The sequence below is a fragment of the Lepidochelys kempii genome, chromosome 1 (genome assembly GCF_965140285.1).
Source record: "Lepidochelys kempii isolate rLepKem1 chromosome 1, rLepKem1.hap1, whole genome shotgun sequence".
NCBI lineage: Eukaryota > Metazoa > Chordata > Testudines > Cheloniidae > Lepidochelys > Lepidochelys kempii.
In genome coordinates, this window is record NC_136380.1 from 337,605,632 (window position 1) to 337,625,864 (window position 20,233).

The following is a 20,233-nucleotide window of genomic DNA, read 5'->3' on the forward strand; positions in this document are numbered from 1 at the left end:
GTAGAATATGGTCCCTGTATAGCAACTAAGCTTTTAGTTTGTAAAGCTACTGATGTATTTGATGTAACTCAGTGAGAAAAATGACAGGGGGTTGTCAAGGTTCCTCCCCCACTCTGAACTCTAGGGTACAGATGTGGGGACCTGCATGAAAAAACCTCCTAAGCTTATCTTTACCAGCTTAGGTCAAAACTTCCAAGGTACAAAATATTCCCCCCGCGTTGTCCTTGGACTGGCCGCTACCACCACCAAACTAATACTGGTTACTGGGGAAGAGCTGTTTGGACGCGTCCTTCCCCCCAAAATACTTCCCAAAACCTTGCACCCCACTTCCTGGACAAGGTTTGGTAAAAAGCCTCACCAATTTGCCTAGGTGACTACAGACCCAGACCCTTGGATCTTAAGAACAATGAACAATCCTCCCAACACTTGCACCCCCCCTTTCCTGGGAAATAGTGGATAAAAAGCCTCACCAATTTGCATAGGTGACCACAGACCCAAACCCTTGGATCTGAGAACAATGAAAAAGCATTCAGTGTTTTACAAGAAGACTTTTAATAAAAAATAGAAGTAAATAGAAATAAAGAAATCCCCCCTGTAAAATCAGGATGGTAGATATCTTACAGGGTAATTAGATTCAAAAACATATTTAACCCCTCTAGGCAAAACCTTAAGTTACAAAAAAGATACACAGACAGAAATAGGTATTCTATTCAGCACAATTCTTTTCTCAGCCATTTAAAGAAATCATAATCTAACACATACCTAGCTAGATTACTTACTAAAAGTTCTAAGATTCCTGTTCTGTCCCTGGCCAAGACGACTACAGACAGACACAGACCCTTTGTTTCTCTCCCTCCTCCCAGCTTTTGAAAGTATCTTGTCTCTTCATTGGTCATTTTGGTCAGGTGCCAGCGAGGTTACCTTTAGCTTCTTAACCCTTTACAGGTGAGAGGAGCTTTCCCCTGGCCAGGAGGGATTTCAAAGGGGTTTACCCTTCCCTGTATATTTATGACAGGGGTGCTCTTGGGACCACCATGATTACTGCCTTCTGTTGAGCAGTTACGTAATTTTGACCACCCAGATGTGGTATTTATGCAAACCAGGTGCCCAGTTTACACCAAAATGAATTGAAAATCTGGATCTTATGATTTGTCTACACCGTGCTTTAGTCCACACCTGAGGGAAGTAAATGCTACCGCAAGCATGTTGTGCACTAACTGCTCCACGTGGACCCCGCTGGCATGCACGAGAAGTTCTTTAGTGCATGTTAATGTAGTGTTGTTTGAAAAAGGACTTCAGTATGAGCATGAGGGAACTTCTCGTGCATGCCAGCAGGGCTCGTGTGGACCAGTCAGTGCATGATACACTAGTGCACAGTAGCATTTACTCCCCTCTGGTGTGGACTAGAGCAATGTGTGGACAAGCCTTTACTTCCAGCCCAAGGAGCACACTTTATTGTCGCACTTTAGAAGTTGTGAACTGCTCCATTTTTTAGAGTTGTTGTTTTAGGCTGTCAATAAACTCAAGAAGACAAGTCAGCCTCAGGTTGCTCATCAGTTACATTCTGTTCACTTCAGGGAGACTTTTTTTGAAATTAAAAGGGCTAGAAATTCACAGTGGTATTTCCCCCGCAACAAAAGTTGAAATCCTGCAGAGTCTTAAAGCTATTCTGGTGGCTGAGCATTCAGCCCCACTGTTTCAGAGGATAAGGTGATACTGAGACTAGCTGTTGTATGTTAAAATGTAGCTTTAAAATGAAGTTCCTCTTCCTATGTGACCTTTGGCAAGTCATTTAATCAGTCTGTGCCACAACTCCCCCTGTGGGAAATGGAGATAGTACTTACAGCACCTTCTTCAGCCGCTGGTTGTCACTGGTGGACAATAAATCCATTAATGTTTGTAAACTACCTTGTAAATGACTTGTAAATTAAGTCCACTTAATTATGAATCCACTGATGTAGAACAAATTCGTTAATGATAGCAAAGTGTTTCTGAGAGTCTCAGATGCAAGCAAAGCATGCGAAATGACACTTCCTTCAAATGTTTTTGGATCTCTTAGGAGAGACCTTGCAGGAGATAAAGAAACCTCCAAGATATAGCATAGTAAGTCACAACTGGTCAAACTCTGATAGACAAATACATCATGATCAAGAGGATGAATGACACTGTGTGATGCATCCAGGCGATGCCTTTGAGCCAAGCTTATGGTGGTTCCTTGTGACCAGATGTGGTGCTCTCTTGGTGCAGGGCAGAATGATTGCTTTGTAAGGATGTAGAAATAGTGAAGGGCATCTCCAGGGAAGCAGGGAGAGAGATTAATCACGCAGAAGAGTCAGGAAAGGGCAGGAATGCAAGCACAGTTCTGGCTCCAATAGTGCAGATCCATTTGAGAATGTGAATATTGAAGTGATTAGTAATAACGATGGGACAGAACCAAATAGGGAGATGATACTTTAATATAGTAGGTGACCTTCACAGAGATCACCGGTACACAATGCAAAACAATCCCAAACATAATCACATAAGTTTAAATTTAAGCACGACACAAACATCATTCAGTGTGGCTAGTTTAGATTAGGAGGGCTGTTGATAAATTGTTAGCCAACCACAACTCTCTTAGAATTAGAACCAGTGCTAGTGCATTGCTAATTGATCACCATATAGCTTATTTCTGACAGGTTGTTTTTTTGTAATTTATCTGCTCCGGTGACTTTAATTCAAGTGCAGCATGTGGTTTCTCGTAAGACCCTGCTTGTATCCAGTTTTTACACTTGGGCACAAGATCATATATTCTGAGGGTTTTATATTCACACTACCTCTTGGCATCCTGACTTCGAACTTCCTGGATTGCAATTTTCCTTTGTAGCTTCTTGACTCTCTGACCACAGTTGTATTTCCTTACCCATACAGAATGGAAGTGCTTGTTCTGGTCTCAAACCTGCAATACTTTGTCCATCGAGATCAACTCCGTACTACTTCAATATGACTCTTACTTGGATTGGGACTGCAGGATTGCATTTTAAGTGAGCTGTTCTGCTGTTGTGCCCAGCTCAGTTTTTGTATAATTGGCTACAGGAGCTGTTGGTATTTGTGCCAAACACTTTTTCTTTTTTAAAATGCAATGAGCTGTTTGCTTGACTGATTTTAGTGTGGAGAAAAAGTATCTTTTGGGTCTGGAATGATTTCTCTCTATAAACAATACTTTATATTTCTGTAACACCTTCCATGTGAGGAGCTCTATTACTTAATCTAGCCTCACAATGTCCCTTTGAGGTATGTAACATCCCCTCTTTCAGAGAGATGGAACTCAGCATAGAAGGATTTGCCATGTGACTTATTCAGGATCACCCAGGAAGTATGTGGTAGATATGGGAATAGAACCTGCACCTTCTGATTGCTACTTCTCAACCACCAGACTGACCTTCCTTTCTTCATAATGCACCTTGATGCATTTAGGGATTGTGAAGAAAGCAAACCTCAACCAGTCCCTCCCTCAGGAAGTCATGCCACTGAGCCAGCACGATGTTCAAACTATTCCATGCCCATAAATCAGTAGAGTTGATCAAAGAAAATATAAAGTTCGCCATGGGCTTGGTCACGGTGTGTCTTGATTCTCTATGACTCAAAGTACTGCTTTGAGTGGTATTTGGGTGAACCAGACTGGGATACCAGTGATAAAATGCTCACAAATAAATCCCCTAACCACCTGCATCTGGTTACCTCCTAGTTTTACTCATTGTAGCTTTGGTAACTGTATGGCAACACTGTTATATTAGACCCAGGCTCCTATGAATGCTTTAAAAAAATCCATGTGTGTAACAATCCTCTATCATGGCTCCTCAGTGGAAAGCAAAGCTAGGACTGCCAGTATCAAAGCAGAATCTCTAGTGCTTGTCCTACAGGAGTAGCCCCTCTATACAGCAGCTATTGCAGGCTCTTATTCTCTATGTAACATGCACTAAACTACGGAAAACAGTTGCATAACTCCTTTTAGCACTAGTGGAAGGCAAACCTATAAATCCTCCCTCAATCAATAGGAGAGAAAACTACTTACATATGTTCTTACTTTGATTCTATTTAATCCCATTTTAGGCTCAGAATTGTGTGTTAGGGGGGTGATGATCCACTGCTTTGAAATTGTTTTTAATAAGCTAAGTAAGGGAAAGAGGGATGGACAGTCAAGAAGTAATGAAGAACTTGTACATGTAACTGTAGATTAAAAGCAGGTATGGAAATGCTTCGGGAGATTGGATTCCACCAGTCCCCACATACAGGTGGTACATGGACTTAACACTGTAAAGTGAATTAGCTAATTAACTTATTGAACCACTAGCTATTATCTTTGCAAAATAAAGGACAGCTGAAAAGTTTTCAAAGGACTGAGAGGGGAGGAGAAAAACTGGCATGGTTCCAACTTTCAAAACAGGACAAATAAATTTAACAATGATTTTCTTGTTAATTGAACCTTGTCCCAAGTAAAACAGGGAATGGATATTAAGTGAAAGTATCTCGATCAGATACATTTGGAATACACCCCTCTATTCATACCCTGCACACTATTGTCATGATCTTTGCAAAGTGTGCCTTGTAAGGCATAATTTGAAAACTCATCATTTGCTTGTCAGTATTGTCCTGCAGTTTCCACGATATGCATCTGAGGAAGTGAGCTGTAGCTCACGAAAGCTTATGCTCTAATAAATTGGTTAGTCTCTAAGGTGCCACAAGTCCTCCTTTTCTTATGGCAACACTGTAACTGAAGTTATAAGATTCCCTTGTATGATGATGATAACACATCTTTCAAACCACACAGCCCTGCCCAGGAAGAAGTCAGGTTTGTCCAAAACAAAAGAAGGAATGTGGGCTTGCCTAAATTTGCATTTAAACAGTAAACAGACTCACAAGCAGGGAATGAAAACAAAGGAAGTTGAAACAGGTGGGGAAAAAAGCAGGGAATACCCTTGGATATAGACTCCTTGTCTCCTGGGTCTCAGCTGGAAATGTTTTTCAAGAGGGGGACTGAAACTATAAAACAGAGGGACAACCCCCCTCCCCCACCCCTGTCTATTGCATTCATTGCACCTGAAGAGACAGGAAGCAGTTCTTGGACTATAGGGGATGGGTCCTGACTAAACACATTGGTCAGTAAAACTGCTGAAAGCATTGGGTGAGAAAACTGTGCTTTGCATCTAATATAGTTTGTTAGGCACCAGTAAGTATTTTACCTCTATTTTTCTTATGACCATTTCTGATTTTTATGCCTTGTTACTTGTACTCCCTTGAAATCTGTCTCTATGTAGTTAATAGATGTGTTTTATTGTTTTATCTAATCCAGTTGAAGTGTCTGGGTAACTCCATTTGGGGTAACAAGTTGTGTGCATATTATTCCCTTAAAGAAATAACTGCCTTAATATATTTGTAGTGTCTGGGAGCAGTACAAGATGAAAGTTTCTAAGGGGAAATCCGAGAGTGTGCTGGGGTCACCCTGTGGTAGTCTTTAAGGCTTGTAAATGCCCAAGTATGGCTGGCTGGCTGCTGCACATATACAGACGTAGCTGGGAGTGATTTACATGCTGAAGGCTATTTGTGAGCAGTCCAGGTTGGAGGCTACACTAGGAAGGCATTGTAAAGGGTACCCAAGATTATAGGATAGGGGTGATGCAGCTACTCGTTGGTCTGGATTGTACCCTGGTAAATCACAACGTTCTCCTATCACCAAGAGGAACAATAACCAGTAATCAGCACACTTTTATGATAACGAATGAAAATCATGGTATACAGCCTTAATCCTTGTGTCCGATAGAATTACAGACTCAGTGAATGCAAGGAATGCAGTAGATGTAAGATAGTGTCTAATCCTGCTCTGTGAGCTTTGCCATTGACTTCAGTGGAAGGAGATCAGGCACTTAAATTTTAACAAAGCATTTGATAATAATTCCTCATGAAATCCTACTTAAAATATTCACTCATTCGCTTTGAAGAAAGTAAGGATAGTTGTGTAGACTGAAACCATCTGAGATAGACATGAAGTCTATGAATATAAACATCAATGCATCTAGTTGGGGTGGTGTCTAGTGGGGCATTGGAGAGATCAGTATTTTCCATCTTGATTAATATCCTGGAAGGAATGGGGAGGTTGGTAAACAACCCATTGCACCAATAAAGACAGAAGGGATCTAAGAAGGTCAGAAAGATGTGCAGAAATGCCTTTGTATTAGAGTAGCACAGAGAGGGCTCCTAATGAAATCGGGATGCCACCAGGCTAGGAACTGTACAAACCCATAGTCCCAGATGGTCCCTGTCCCAATAACTTCCGATTTGGATAGTGAAGGGGTGAGACCAGAAACACAGGCATGGAGAGTTGAAATATTCTGCTCGTGTTCATGAAGCAAGTCTGTGGGAGAGCCTGGGATAGAAGCTAGGTCTCTTGAGTCTCCGTCTATTGCCTTAGCTGCACTCTCTCTCCCTAAATACAATGAAATTCAAACTACAAAAGTGCAAAAAAAAATCTGGAAAATAATAAACTGGGCTGCAGAGCGTCCCTAAAAGGGAATTACTTGGAAAGGTTTGGAGCTCTTGGAGCACAGTAAAGTAGATCTGAATTTGTGGTGCAAGATGGCAATAAAGCAGCAGGAGTGTATAGATAGATGGATCACATCACAGAGTAAGGAATGAAACCATGCTTAGAATACCTTGTATTGTTCTGGGCTCTTTGTTATGAGAAGGAGATCACGAAGGTAGCAGAGGAAATTCAGAGAAGAGCTACAAATGACCAAGGGGCTGGAGAAAAAATTGGAAAAAAACAAAATGTTTTGTTTGACTAACCAGTGCCAGGGTGTGATGGTTCTCAGGGTGCCCAGGACCATGAGTCACCTTATTTATCCCATCTCGCCTCCAGCAACAGGAAGATTTGTTTGTGCTTTACTGCATGTTAGCTCCCTTAAACCTCTAGTCTGTTAGCCACGCAAACAATCTGTTCTGGGCTATGCCAGCTCTTACTTTGCCTTGCAGGTAAACAGTAGGTGCACCCCAGTCCCCAAGCTGCTTTGAGGCATCCCCATGTAGTATTCAGCCTCTTATCCATTGAACACTCACAGGTGAATAGACAACGTTTGTCTGGCAGAAACCTGTTTATCAGCCCTGCCTTGATTCAGACTTTAGGAACAGTGTCACTAGACATACATAACTTTTTTTACATAGCATCTGTATGTACATTTCACAACAATATTAATGAACAGTGTGATCCTGGCTTTCATTTAAGATCTTACATTACAGTCGTTGTTGAACCAGAATGTATGTACCACGATCCGGCTATCCTTGTAACCCGCTTTCCTAGTTGGCATTGAGCAGTTCTTAGGGTCACACAGGGTGATGCCATGATTCTTCAAGTATTTGAAGGGTGTGGAGGCTGAAAGAGGCGCAGGACTTGTTAAGAGTGACCATCTGGCTGCACAGCAGGGCTCACAGTTGGAGCTGTGATGGAATAAATCCTGGGTTCTCTGTGGCATTGTTAGAGTCACTCTTCCAGGTACAGTCACACTTTAAAAGCTTAGTCTGCTGCTCAGTTCTGATTTGTATTGAGCAGCTGATTCTGTCAGGGCAAATGCGTGAGAGGGAAGTTTAAGAGAAGGGATCTGCTCATAGGTTTTAATCCATTCTACGTGCAGTGCCTCTCTAAAGAACCGTTGAAAGCAACAGAACGGGGGGGGGGGTGGCTTTCCTAACAAGCACAAAGTGGAGGTGTTTATGTTGTGTGGGAAGCTTCTTGGTCTTTCTAAAAATCAGGGTGAGGCAGCCAGTGAAAGAAGCTGTTTCCACTGACGACCATGGTGGAAAGGAGTCTACCTGTACAATTGAGCATTTCAGTGAGAGGTTCCTTTCATGCAAATACCTCATATAATACTGATGGTTTCCTCTTTGATGCCTTGCCTGCCTTATATAGAGCTAAGGTTTTCTCTCCTGTCTGAGCATTGTGCATGGGGCAGTGAGAGTATTTATTGTCACTTACAGGATAGGCGGGAAGTCACATCAGAGACTGTTCTTACAGAGAACATAATAGTCAGAGGTAGCGTTTTCACAGAGCGCATAATAGCTGTGGTTTGCCTGAGATGTAGCTTTAAAAACCGGCATTTAATTTAACCTAAATCTTGACAAGGATGTGGAGTCCTTGACATTGCTATCTGCAAAAACAGTTTCTTTTATCCCATTGTGTTGATTCATTCGCGCAATGCAAACACACTTAGTGTCTGTTGCTATATACATAGCACTGAACACTGTGCCCTGTCTGGATGATTACAAAGTGCATGAATGAGTCCTCCGTTTTACTGCTGAAAATATATATTCATACAATTTGTATGCTAATAAAAGGCTTCATACATGTCTTGATAACATCCAGGACCACAACTATACTAGTACTTAGAAAAAAGAAAAGGAGTACTTGTGACACCTTAAAGACTGACAAATTTATCTGAGCATAAGCTTTCATGGGCTAAAACCCACTTCATCAGATGCCTATGTCTGTAACTATGTAAGTTTTTTCATGAAGTTGATGGATTTCCACTTCATAAGGCTAAAGTCAGTGCCTTGCATGGTGACAGGTTTCAGAGTGGTAGCCGTGTTAGTCTGTATCAGCAAAAACAATGAGGAGTCCTTGTGGTACCTTAGAGACTTACCATTTATGATCTACCTTTACTCATATTTACAATGCAACCTTTTCATCAGGAGACAAGGCAGGAAGGTAGCCTTGTGGTTATAGCACCTAGCTGGGAATTAGGGTAACCAGACAGCAAATATGAAAAATCGGGATGGGGGGGGAATAGGAGCCTATATAAGAAAAAGACCCAAAAATCGGGACTGTCCCTATAAAATCAGGACATCTGGTCACCCTACTGGGAATTAGGAGACCTGAGGCCCATCTCCTCTGCTATAGTGAAAACTGACTCTCTTATCTAGCACTTTTCAATTATAGATCTCAAAACACTGGTAAGTCTCATTAGCCCCATCTTACAAAAGAAGCAGCTGAGACAAAGGTTAGGAGACTCACCCAGATCACAAAGCAGGCCAGTAGCAGAGCTGAAATAGAACCAAAGTGTCCTGATTCCCAGTCAGTGCCCTATCCACTGGGCAATGCTGCTTACCCCTGCTCTAGAATGTGGATGACTCCCACCGTTTATTCTCTGCTCCAGATTGCATGGCCATGGGACAATCTTTTCTGCGTCCGTTTCCCCATCTATTAAATGGGGATGATCATGCTTGCCTACCTCACTGGTGTGTTGGGAGACTAATTTTATCAAACTGCTTTGAGGGCAATGGATAAAAGAGCCAATAATTCTTATGCTGCCTTTGTGCCAAAAGTTTTAACTACTAAGATGACTTTGGTTTAAGCTACTTTATTTGTTGGCCTGGATCTTTACATCTAATCTAAGATTTTTCCAAAGTCCCTAGTGATTTTTAAGTGCCTAACTTATAGATCTCTTAAAATTAGGGTTACCAACTCTGACTGAAGCTATTCCAGGAGATCCCCCCCCCCCCGATGTAATGTCATTTTCTTAAGTATCCTATTAAAATCTCCTGGATTGCTTTCAATAGTCACCAGGAAGACGATGCCGAGTCCAGGAGACTCCGGGCCAATCCTGGAGGGTTGGCAACCCTACTTAAAAAGTCATGCTTGTCAGAAAGTGCTTGGCATCCCAACGTGGGCACCCAAAATGACCTGTCACTTTAAAAAAAAAATCTTAGCAGTGACTTTAACAGTCGTAATATTGCTTTGTGGGTGGAATGGAACAACTCTGAGGAATGGGTCATTTAGATCTTAAGGGTGCAATCAAAAAAAGAGAGTTGTGTTGGTTTTTTATTTTTTGACTGCCATAAAATCAGTGCCATGTGGGACAGGCTGTCCACCCCCACACAAGGCAGAGCAGGTTAAATTAACCTGATAGGCAGCACCTGGGGAAGAACCAGGGATTCAAAGGCCAATTGGTGAGGAACCCCAGCTGGGCAGGGGCAGGTTGAGCCTGTGAAAGCAGCAAGCTGAGAAGAGACAGGAGCTCCAGAGGAAGTAGTCTACAGTCACTCCCTGGGAGAGGGATGGGGGAGTTTGGGGTGACAGTCTGCCAAGAAGTTACAGGGAAGTAGCCTATAGTTACTCCCTGAAAGGAGAGTGTTTGGACCAGTAAACCCCAAGGGGGCAGAGGATAGAATAAGGAAGTAAGGAGTCCAGGGAAATAGCCACGTGGTCTGGAGCAAGCCGACTGCAGTTCCTAGACATAGGGTCCCTGGACTGGAATCCAGAGTAGTGAGCGAGCCCAGGTGGGTTTTTCACACCCCTCGGCAATGTAGTTATGTCTGTGTAGGTCGGTAGGGTAGACCTGACTTTAGTTTTAAGGCACCCCAGGTTGCATCTGTAGTGCTGGCAGTCTCAAAACAACTAAAGCCACAACCCTGCAAATGACTTGTAAACAAAGCACATTTGACTATATGAAAGTGACAGGCTAGAATAAACACAGACCAAAACACAACATTGTTACAGACTTACCTTTCTGATCAAAAAATCCTTTTTTACCTGTATTAATAGAGGCGTTCAGAAAGGAATCAGCTAGCCACTTGGAGGGTGGGGGGAGGGATTTATAACTTCACCTTAAAATGAATCCTCTGCTGAAACTGGAACTCAAAATATCACCACCTTCTGTATGTCAGTCTAACCTATCTTCAGTAGTTTTGTGGGTAATGCACAGGACTAGAACTCCCTATCCAAAGTATTAAAGATAGGGAAACTGAGGCACAGAGGTTATGGGTTCGATTGTGACTTTAGGCCCAGTCCTCACCAAGAGGGTAGTACATGAGCTGCGTCACCCTAGGAGTATCCCCAGTAGCACTGGACCTCAAAGACCCCTCTCTGAGTTGCAGTGTTCCCCACTGCCCCCCACTACTTCCTTGTTTGATGGGGAGATGGTAGTTTGCTGGCCTATATCAGTAGCACATTCTACCACCCCATGCACAAGGTTGGCTACACTGGCCAGTGAGTATTGGGGTGGAGCCAACATTATCTATGTCCATCTGCTGTCCCCATTATTCAAAAGTATCATGAAAATATAGGAATTTTCAGGCTTTTGGTTTTGGGTTCTGTACTCTTTCCCATTTGGCCATTGAAAAAGGGGGGCATGGGAGAAGGGAGTGGGGAGGAAAGAAAATCTGTACATTTTTCGTTTTTGTCTGAATTTGTTTCAAAATATTTTTTCATGGCCCTTTTTATAATGAAAAGATGTTGGCCAGCTCTAGTTAGGAGTAAGCAGGTGCACACAGCTCCCACTTACCCTTTCGCAGGCTACCTGGATGTTGGGCCTGCAGGAGTATCTGGGCTGCTCTTACTCTTTTACATGGACTTGTATTCAAAATCACAACTTGGCCCCAAGTAACTTGATTAATGTCATGCAGGAAGTCAGTAGCAGAGCCTGGAATATATTCCAGATCCATGTCTCCTGTTCTGTTAACGTATTCCCAGGACTACGTTGCTCCCTTCTAATGTGGGATTTGTTTTGCTGATACTATGGGTGTAGTGCTTTGGCCTCCATTTGTTAGCATGTGCTATTTAATAAGAGTCTAACAAAATGCAGGAGAAGCTGAAGAAGCTGTGAAAGAAAAAGCATAATCGCAATGTAATTCATACTCTTTTAAAGGCAAACGTTGCATTTATAGCAAACAAGCCACGAAAAGAAAAGCAAGCAGGAAAGACGCTTACAGCGTTAAATATTCATTAGTTTTCTACATGCTGCACATTCTAAAAATAAGGTATGTTTCAACATTGCTACAGTAGGTGACTGGGATTTTCCCCCCTCCTCTTACAATGCCATAGCAATTCAGACTGCTGGGAAGTCACCGTGGCAACACCTTGATACTACCTTTTGTTCAGCTGATGATCTGGCTGGTCACATGATCCCCGAGCAGCGCGCACACAAAATGTAACACAGCAGCTGATCTTATTGTCCTGTTTAGTGACATAGTGAATATACAGGTCACCATAAGGAAATTTTACAGGGATTTATTTCAGGCATGACAGGATCACTGGTTGCCACTTCTCTGAAATGTTACTGTATTGTGAATGACTCTTCTTTTATCACAGTGTACGGGTGTATAAAGACAGCTGGATCACCATACACTTCTTGATTAAACACCCCTAGCAAAGACTGGTGTACCAGAAAGGTATTCTTTGATCATATTAATTCTATGTAAGGGTATGATGGTGATTTAGGACTTTGTCCTGCAACATGCTAAGTATTCCTGTGTAGAGTGCATTTCTATCTTCCACTGACCTCAAAGGGGATTGAGAGCTTTCAGCATATTTCAAGACCAAGCTGTCCTTAAGGACCAAACAGTACCACAGAGTTTGGATCCAGATGATCTAAACTTTCCCAGCCTTTGTGGGTGTTTTGGAGTTTGAGGATTTGATTCATCTATTGTCAGGGGTCAACTTCAAAGCTTGGGTCAGTATGTGGATTCACATCCTATCTTTCCCAAAGTTTACGGGTGTTCAGCTTCATTCGGGGGGGCTTCATTCAGGCCTAACTCTGGTAATGGTGAGTAAACCTAAAAAAATTACTGGATATTCAAAGAAGCATCAAAGTTGAGATGCTTCTATGATTGGAAAATAGATCCTGCCAAACTAACCTGATATCTTCTGTTGATGAGATTACAAGTTTGGTTGATAATGGTGGTAGTATTGGCATAATATACTTGGACTCTATAAGGTGTTTGACTGGTACCACATGACACTTTGAAAACTAGAAAAATATAAAATTAACATGGCACACATTAAGTGGATTGAAAACTGGCTAGCTGATAGGTCTCAAAAAGTTGTTGTAATTGGGGGGGAATCATCGAGTGGGTGTGTTTCCAGCGAGTCCTGCAGGGAATGGCTCTTGGCCCTACACCATTTAACACTTTTATCAATAACCTGAAAGAAAACACAAAATCACTGATAAAATTTGCAGAAGACCCCAAAATTGGGGGTGTGGTAAATAATGAAGAGGACAGGTCACTGACTCAGCGATCAGGATAGCTTGGTAAACTGGGCACAAGCAAACAATATGCATTTTAATGTGGCTAAATGTAAATGTATACATCTAGGAACAAAGAATGTAGGCCATACTGATGGAATGGGGAACTCTATCCTGGGAAGCAGTGACTCTGAAAAGATTTGAGGGTCGTAGTGTATAAGCAGTTGAACATAAGCTCCCAGTGTGACACTGTGGCCAAAAGAGGTTACTTTACCCTATATTTGGCACTAGTGTGACTGCTGCTGGAATACTGTGTCCCATTCTGGTGTCCACAATTCAGGAAGGATGTTGATATATTGGAGAGGGTTCAGAGAAGAGCCACAAGAATGACTAAAGGGTTAGAAAATATACATTATAGTGGTAGATTCATGGAGCCCAATCTATTTAGCTTAACAAAGAGAAGACTAATGGGTGACTTGATTACAGTCTATATGTACCTATGTGGGGAAGAAATATTTAATAATGGGCTCTTCATTCTACCAAAGAGTGCTATAACATGATCCAATGGCTGGAAGTTGAAGCTAGACCAATTCAGACTGGAAATCAGCTGTAAATTTTTAACAATGGGAGTAATTAGTCATTGGAGCATTTTACCAAGGGTCATGGTGAATTCTCATCACTGACCATTTTAAAATCAGGATTGGGTTTTTTTTCTCTAAAAGATCTGCTCTAAGAACTATTTTGGGGAAGTTCTATGGTCTGTGTTATACAGGAAGTCAGGTGATGACAATGGTCCCTTTTGGCCTTAGACTCTATAATAAATTTATAAACTGGATTATATGACTAAATTGCCTGTGATAGACACTGGACTTGATGCAGGAGGTCCGTTCCCGTCCTCTGTTCATAGGACCCTGAAGCATGATCTGGGGTGCTTTTGTCCTGTGACACTGTTGGTGGATTTCTAGTAGGGCTGTTCAGTGCATAGATTGTGTATTACCATGTGTTTGTAGGGAGCTCATTGCAATTAGACCTCCTAGTGCTTCTCTAATATTAGTAAATAGCATGGGTTATGTTTAGTGTCTGCTTTTTTTTTTTTTGTAGTTGCTTCTAGAGGAACTAAGCACTGAAGATCCACACAGAGATTCCCTGCCCCAAAGAGCTCATAGCTCCAATACACAAAGAAAATAAGGAGAGAGATGTTTTACAGACAGGGAACGCAGGTACAGAGAGAGAGAGTGATCTGACCGAGGTCGCACAGGAAGCGTGTGTGGCAGAGTCAGGGCTTTCACCCGCATCAGCTGGATCTCAATCCAGCGCCTTAGCCACGAAATCATCCTGCCTTTCCCTAATGAGGACATGATCCCATGGAGTGAGGACAGGGAAACGTCAAGTGCAGCTGGCCTGCTGCTCTCCAATCTTAGAGCCCTGGGTTCCTTTCATCCCATCCTCTTTCCTCTGGGTCTTTCATTTACAAGCAGCACCCTGGAGTCAAACAGACAGGGGCGGGTGTATTCAGCATCCTCCGGAGCTGATGCTGCACTCAGCTGTTGGGGAACTGCCTGCGGTGGTGAATAGGGTATTTGAGAAGAGCATGTTGCTTAAAGCTGTGGATCTGGAATATGGTGTTTAAATAATAACCCCAGAAAATCTTCTGTCTCGCCACACCTGTAATTGTGACATTTGTCCGTCTTTTTAGCGACTCCAGAGCGTGGTTACTTGTCAGCCACACAAAAGGGGGCGAGAAAATTCAGCTTATTAATAACCCTCCTCATGCTACCACAGGCAATGCAGAGTCCCGGACCCTCCAGGCTTGTCCCGTGTGACCTGATCCCTGGGCTTGGGCTAAGATCACTTGTCCCGTGCTGAACGCATTACGTAAGACCGGGAGCGTTTGTCAGCGACTCCGGTACAAATCTGGCTGCAGGCAGCTTATGCAGAGAGGAGGCTGGCGAGAGGAGAGCGCCACCAGGAACAGTGTCCACGGTGCTGCCGGTTTCAAGTTCGCCAGGTTGGCTGGGCGGCTCATCGGCTGGGAGGGACGCGTCCCTGTTGGTCATGGGGGAATGACCGAGGACGGGAAGAGGAACTAAACGGGAGGACGGATTGGCATGAGGATCCAGCCCCAATGGAAGGGCTCCTGTCTCCGATGAGAACCAAGGTAGGCGCGGGGAGAGGGGCGGAGGCTGGTTAATGCCTTGGGAAGCTGCTGTCACCCTGGGAGGCGCGGGGCGGTCTGGGCGAACAGGAGACTCGCTCCGCTTTTGTCTCCCGGCTCTTGCAAAACTGCCCTTGGGAAGGCGACTCGATGGAGACGCGAGCCGAGCCGCCGCAAAGGGAGATCAGCCCTGGCCCCGTCGCTCTTTCTCGCCGGAGAGGACCTTTGCCCACGAGTTTTCCTTTCGGGGGAGACAGTCCGCTCTTGACTGGAGTTGCCCACCTGAGCCTCTCGCGTACGGGGGGGGGGGGGGGGGGTGCGTGTACAGACACCCAGGGCGCTGGTCCATTGAATGACCACCCGCGGGGCGGGGGGGTGGGGGGGCGACACTTTCCAGGCGAGGAAAAGCGCCCACCTAGGCAGGGACCGGCGCGTGCTCTTGGCCCGGGTGCGGAACGGACCGGGGCATTTGCCTCCACGCTCTGCAAGAGAAAGTGAAAGTGTTGCGGGTTCCAGGCGCGGTTTGCCCGGCGGGTCCCCCGGCTTCTCCGCTCTCCTTAGCGGGGCCGCCTTCCACTCGGGGACTTTGAGCTCCCAAAGGACATTCAGTCGGGGGCGGCAAAGCCCAGTGGGTGGGGTTGGTTCTGCAAAATCTGGTGTGCCAGAAAGGTGTTCTCTGGTCCCTGTTGTGGGATTAAAGGGTACGAGGGGGGACGGAGGACTCTCTCCTTCAAGATTTCAAGACGGGGGTGGTGGATCCCGATCCTACATTACCCAGTCGCTACCGACACAGACGGCTCCAGTCTGCCGTAGCTTAGCATTGAGAGACCTGGTACAGAATGAGAGTTCTCGGCAGCAGCCAGACTGTCTCCCGTGCAAACCATTTAAGGGTTTGTGTGGAGCGGGGGAGAGAACGAACTATTGGATTGGGTAGAGATGTAAACCCGCTCCCCCATTTCTGCTACCCGGAGTTCTGCACGGATACTCTTACCTTCATTACTGGGTACTTTTAAACCTCTGTTTCCAAGCTTTTACTATTAAAAACACTGTACTGCCAACAAAGGGCTACATCATAACCCTGTATCCGAGTGATGGTTTGTATCACTGTCTCGCTCCTTTTTTGTTTTGCATGGTAACTTGGGAATGGGGAAACCAATCGGGGCATCCCCATTCCTTGTTCGCGTTAGTGTATCCCCTCTGCTGGGCGTGATAAAACAATGTTGCTGACGGCATTTGAGAAAACGAAAGATTCACATGGTAATTTAGGGTCAGACATCTGCACTTACTATGATTAAAGGTGGATATGTCCATTTCACTTAGTTCTTCTAACGTGTTTTTTAATCAGACGTATTTGCAACAAGATTTCAAAGACTGACAACCGCATCTTCCTTTGCACAGAGGGAAAGTCGGTAACGTTTGGGGTGATGTTTCCATTGTGTGTTCCTGTATCCACCCTTTTGAAATTCTCGCCTTAGGCAAGGCACCATGGTATTGGTGCGTTATCAGGCTAAGGTTGGAATTACATTTGGATTTGACTAATATCCACACCTGCAGTATCATTTATGGTAAATGCACACACAGCTATAAAAATGATAGAGTAAAAGAGCTGGAAATTTAATGCCAGTGGGCTGGCCCCCTAGCCATATATTCGGCTTGTCAATCTAACTTGCATCATAAATGCAGCTGGAATTTAATAAAAAGAACGAGGAGGACTTGTGGCACCTTAGAGACTAACAAATTTTTAGAGCATGAGCTTTCCTGGGCTACAGCTCACTTCATCGGATGCATAGAATGGAACATAGAGTAGATATATATACTATTCTGAAACCTGGAATTTAATAGTAATACTGTTAATAAGACTTCATTGTGACAATTATGTCTTCAAGGTTATTTATTGCTCCTTCAGAGGAATCTGTGGGAATTTAGACCCAGACCTCTCGGTCCTGTTGTGTTCTGATAGAATACTAAGGGTCAGACTCAGATCTCAATTATCTTGGTGTAAATCCAGAGTAACCCCTTTAAAGACAGATCGCTGTTTTGTTTATATTGGTGCCAGAGTAACTGCACTGAAGGTATAAGGCCAGATTCTGAACTTGGTTAAATTGGAGTAAATTTGGAGTTTCTCCATGGAAGCTCCAAGATGCAATTACTCCAGAGTAACACCATGTAACAAAGGTCAGAGTCTATATTTAGGTTTGTGTGCAAAAGCAATGTAAAAATTACTTCAAGATATATTTTTAATTCACTTATGTTCTCTCCAAAGTCCTTGCCTAATAGAGAATTGAATATAAATACAATTACCTCACAAAATAAAATCTGACAGTAAATGCAGATAACTAGAATTTTTCCATTGCATTATGATGAGGTGCAAATGAACATTTGCTTTAAAAATTTAACTTTCCATTTCCTGAAGTCACGTGCAGATCTATTTCAAATGCTCAAATCTAGAGAGCGCATTTTAAAACAAACCCACACAGAACACTCATTTGTCCACATGGATAATTAAAAGCAATAGGCCTGCTTCTTAGGTACACTAAGTCCCTTTTACAGTACTTTGGCAGGGTGAAGGGGCCAAAAAGTGATGTAAACTGCATTCACACCTTTCTTTATGCTGTTAGAAAAGAGTAAAGGGGCCTTACTGTGAATGAGATTCTGTTAATTTGAAGATTAGAAACACTCTTCCAGTGACAGGTTTCAAAGAGCAGCAGCCGTGTTAGTCTGTATCCGTAAAAGAAAAGGAGGACTTGTGGCACCTTAGAGACTAACAAATTTATTTGAGCATAAGCTTTCATGAGCTACAGCTGAAGCTCACGAAAGCTTATGCTCAAATTTGTTAGTCTCTAAGGTGCCACAAGTCCTCCTTTTCTCTTCTAATGCTATGCTCCTACGTGACACTTCAGTCTATTATTTTGCATGGAAGTTATATCTGAGTTTCAGATTCCATAAAATGTTGATCCATTTGGTCACTGAAGCATGCTAGGTTTCTGTATAGCGTGGTTACTTAATAACTTAGCAACACTTAAAAATATTTGCGGTAATTTGGACATCAAACAGTAATTGCAGTATACCATGTAATAGACTTCACCAGGGTAAATCATGGATGCTTAATGCATTTATACCTTAAAATTTGCCTAAATGGCACATAAATATGAGTAAGGTTAAGGCAAAGTAGAGTAGTGTGATGGTAAATTAAAATTAAGGCAGCTAAGTGGAATGCACCTATGCACCTTGACTGCATTTTTGTGTTTGGTTATATTTCACATGACTTAAAATAAGGGAGTGATACACTACCACTCTAGGATAATCAGACTTAATTATGACTTTAAATATTACCAGCACATATCAATTGGATTCTTTGTTCTGCCTAGCATGGTTTGCCTTTCTTTAACATATACAATACTATTAATAGAAATCTTAACAAATGAACACATACAATGGTGATGCAACATACCACCTTAAAAGATTAGGAAGTTGATGGAATAAAGCTGGTCTTTAAAAGAAGGAAGAAATGTATAAATATAACTAGACACTCCCTTTTGATTTGTTTTATAATCCTCAAGCACTCAACAGTTCTCCTTAATCCTCAATGCACTGCCTTCAGTGAATTATACTGGCATAAGAATTTCAGTTTCTGTGCAACTAACACATGCCAATGTATGCTACTGAATTTGCAATGAGCACCTGGCTTGAACCATGCAAAATTGGCTAACTGTATTATTTTTCTCCTGGGGAAGCATGGGTTTGCAAAGGGGGAGGGGGAATTATCAAAACAATATGTTTTCTTTGGACTGACTGAAAGAACTTTTGAGTGAACTTTTCATCTGTTCACAAATGTATGCAGAGGGTAAATGGAGATTAATTACCATTGAATTGACTAAGCATTGCATCTAGAGATAATGAATTTTTAGTGTTTTGTATACAGAGAATTCAGCTAGGGAACTCAATAAATACTGTGTGCAATGTTTAGATAGAGCTCTCAATGGGGCTGGTCTCTATTATTGAATCTTATTAACTTTATCTGTTTATTATAGGTTCTTGGGATTAGCAAATTCCCATGGTGTTACTGTTTTTTGTTGAACCTTTCTTGGGGCTACATTAAAGACTCTTTATTTTTCAACCACTAGATCACTCCTTCTGAGTGGTTGAATTACCCCTTGTGTATTCTATAGATAAGTTCATTCCTTATGAAGCAATGTTGATAAGCCCTGGAAGATATTGCGCCCATGTTCTGCCTTACTTTGACAGCCATTGGATGGTGGAGTCACTGGGCCATTGAGATTGATGGAGGGAAATGGGAGGGGGACTTCTGGAGTAGAAAATGCCCAGCCAGCTCTACTCAGTAGTTAGAGGTCTTGGGTGTCTGATAACTGTATTTTTTTTTTATTGTCTCCTCTTGATGTGAACTGAAAAATGAAGTTTTCAGAAACAATAGAGAAGCTCTGGTGTGCATTTTTTTTTGTCCTAACAAATTTTCTATAAAGCTCCAATCCATCAAATCACTTGAGTGTGTTCTTAACTTTAACCTCAGTGGGACTGCCCATGTGTTTAAAGTTAAGCATGTGCATAAGTGCCCTGGTGAATCGGGGTTAAGCATTTTTATTCTATCTTTAAGAATTACATGAATGTTGTAATACAATATATGGGAATCCTTCACGTAACTTCTGCATGACGTATTAACATTGACGGGTCACCATGTGGGCCCAGTTTTCCGACAGAACATGCACATCGCTCCATTGGAAACTCAAATCACATAATAAAGGGGCACTTGTACATCTAAATTTGGGTGACCTATTTAGCTATCTACCTATGAAAATTGGGCACTGCTAGTGTACAGAGGGTGGAATTTTCTCAGTCACCTAAGGGATTTGAGTATCTAGCTTCCACTAACTTCTAATGGGCATTGAGCATCCAAAGCTCTAAACTCCTCCCCCTGCCACCAGGTATGTTATCCATATATAAGATATAGTAGGTGATCTGCAAAGTGTCAGTAATATCTGAGGGTAGTACAATATTCTGTATAACAACTTAGAAGGATGCCTCTGTCTCTCACTGTGGGGTTAATGATGCTGTGTGTGAGATGTGCTGACAT

At 42.8% G+C, this 20,233-nt stretch overlaps 1 protein-coding gene across 2 annotated transcripts in view; it reads left to right on the forward strand.

Annotated features, from left to right (window-relative positions):
- Positions 1–20,233, forward strand: part of FRMD4A (FERM domain containing 4A) — a 563,503-nt gene that overhangs the window by 136,590 nt on the left and 406,680 nt on the right. Inside the window, exon 1 of one of the 2 annotated variants that reach the window (XM_073328720.2) lies at positions 14,919–15,147. The exons of the other annotated variant lie outside the window; for it this stretch is intronic. Within the exon in view, the coding sequence (XP_073184821.1) occupies positions 15,115–15,147 (33 nt within the window). The 5' untranslated portion in view covers positions 14,919–15,114. Of the gene's footprint in view, positions 1–14,918; positions 15,148–20,233 lie in introns of those variants that run through there. 2 annotated transcript variants of the gene reach the window in all.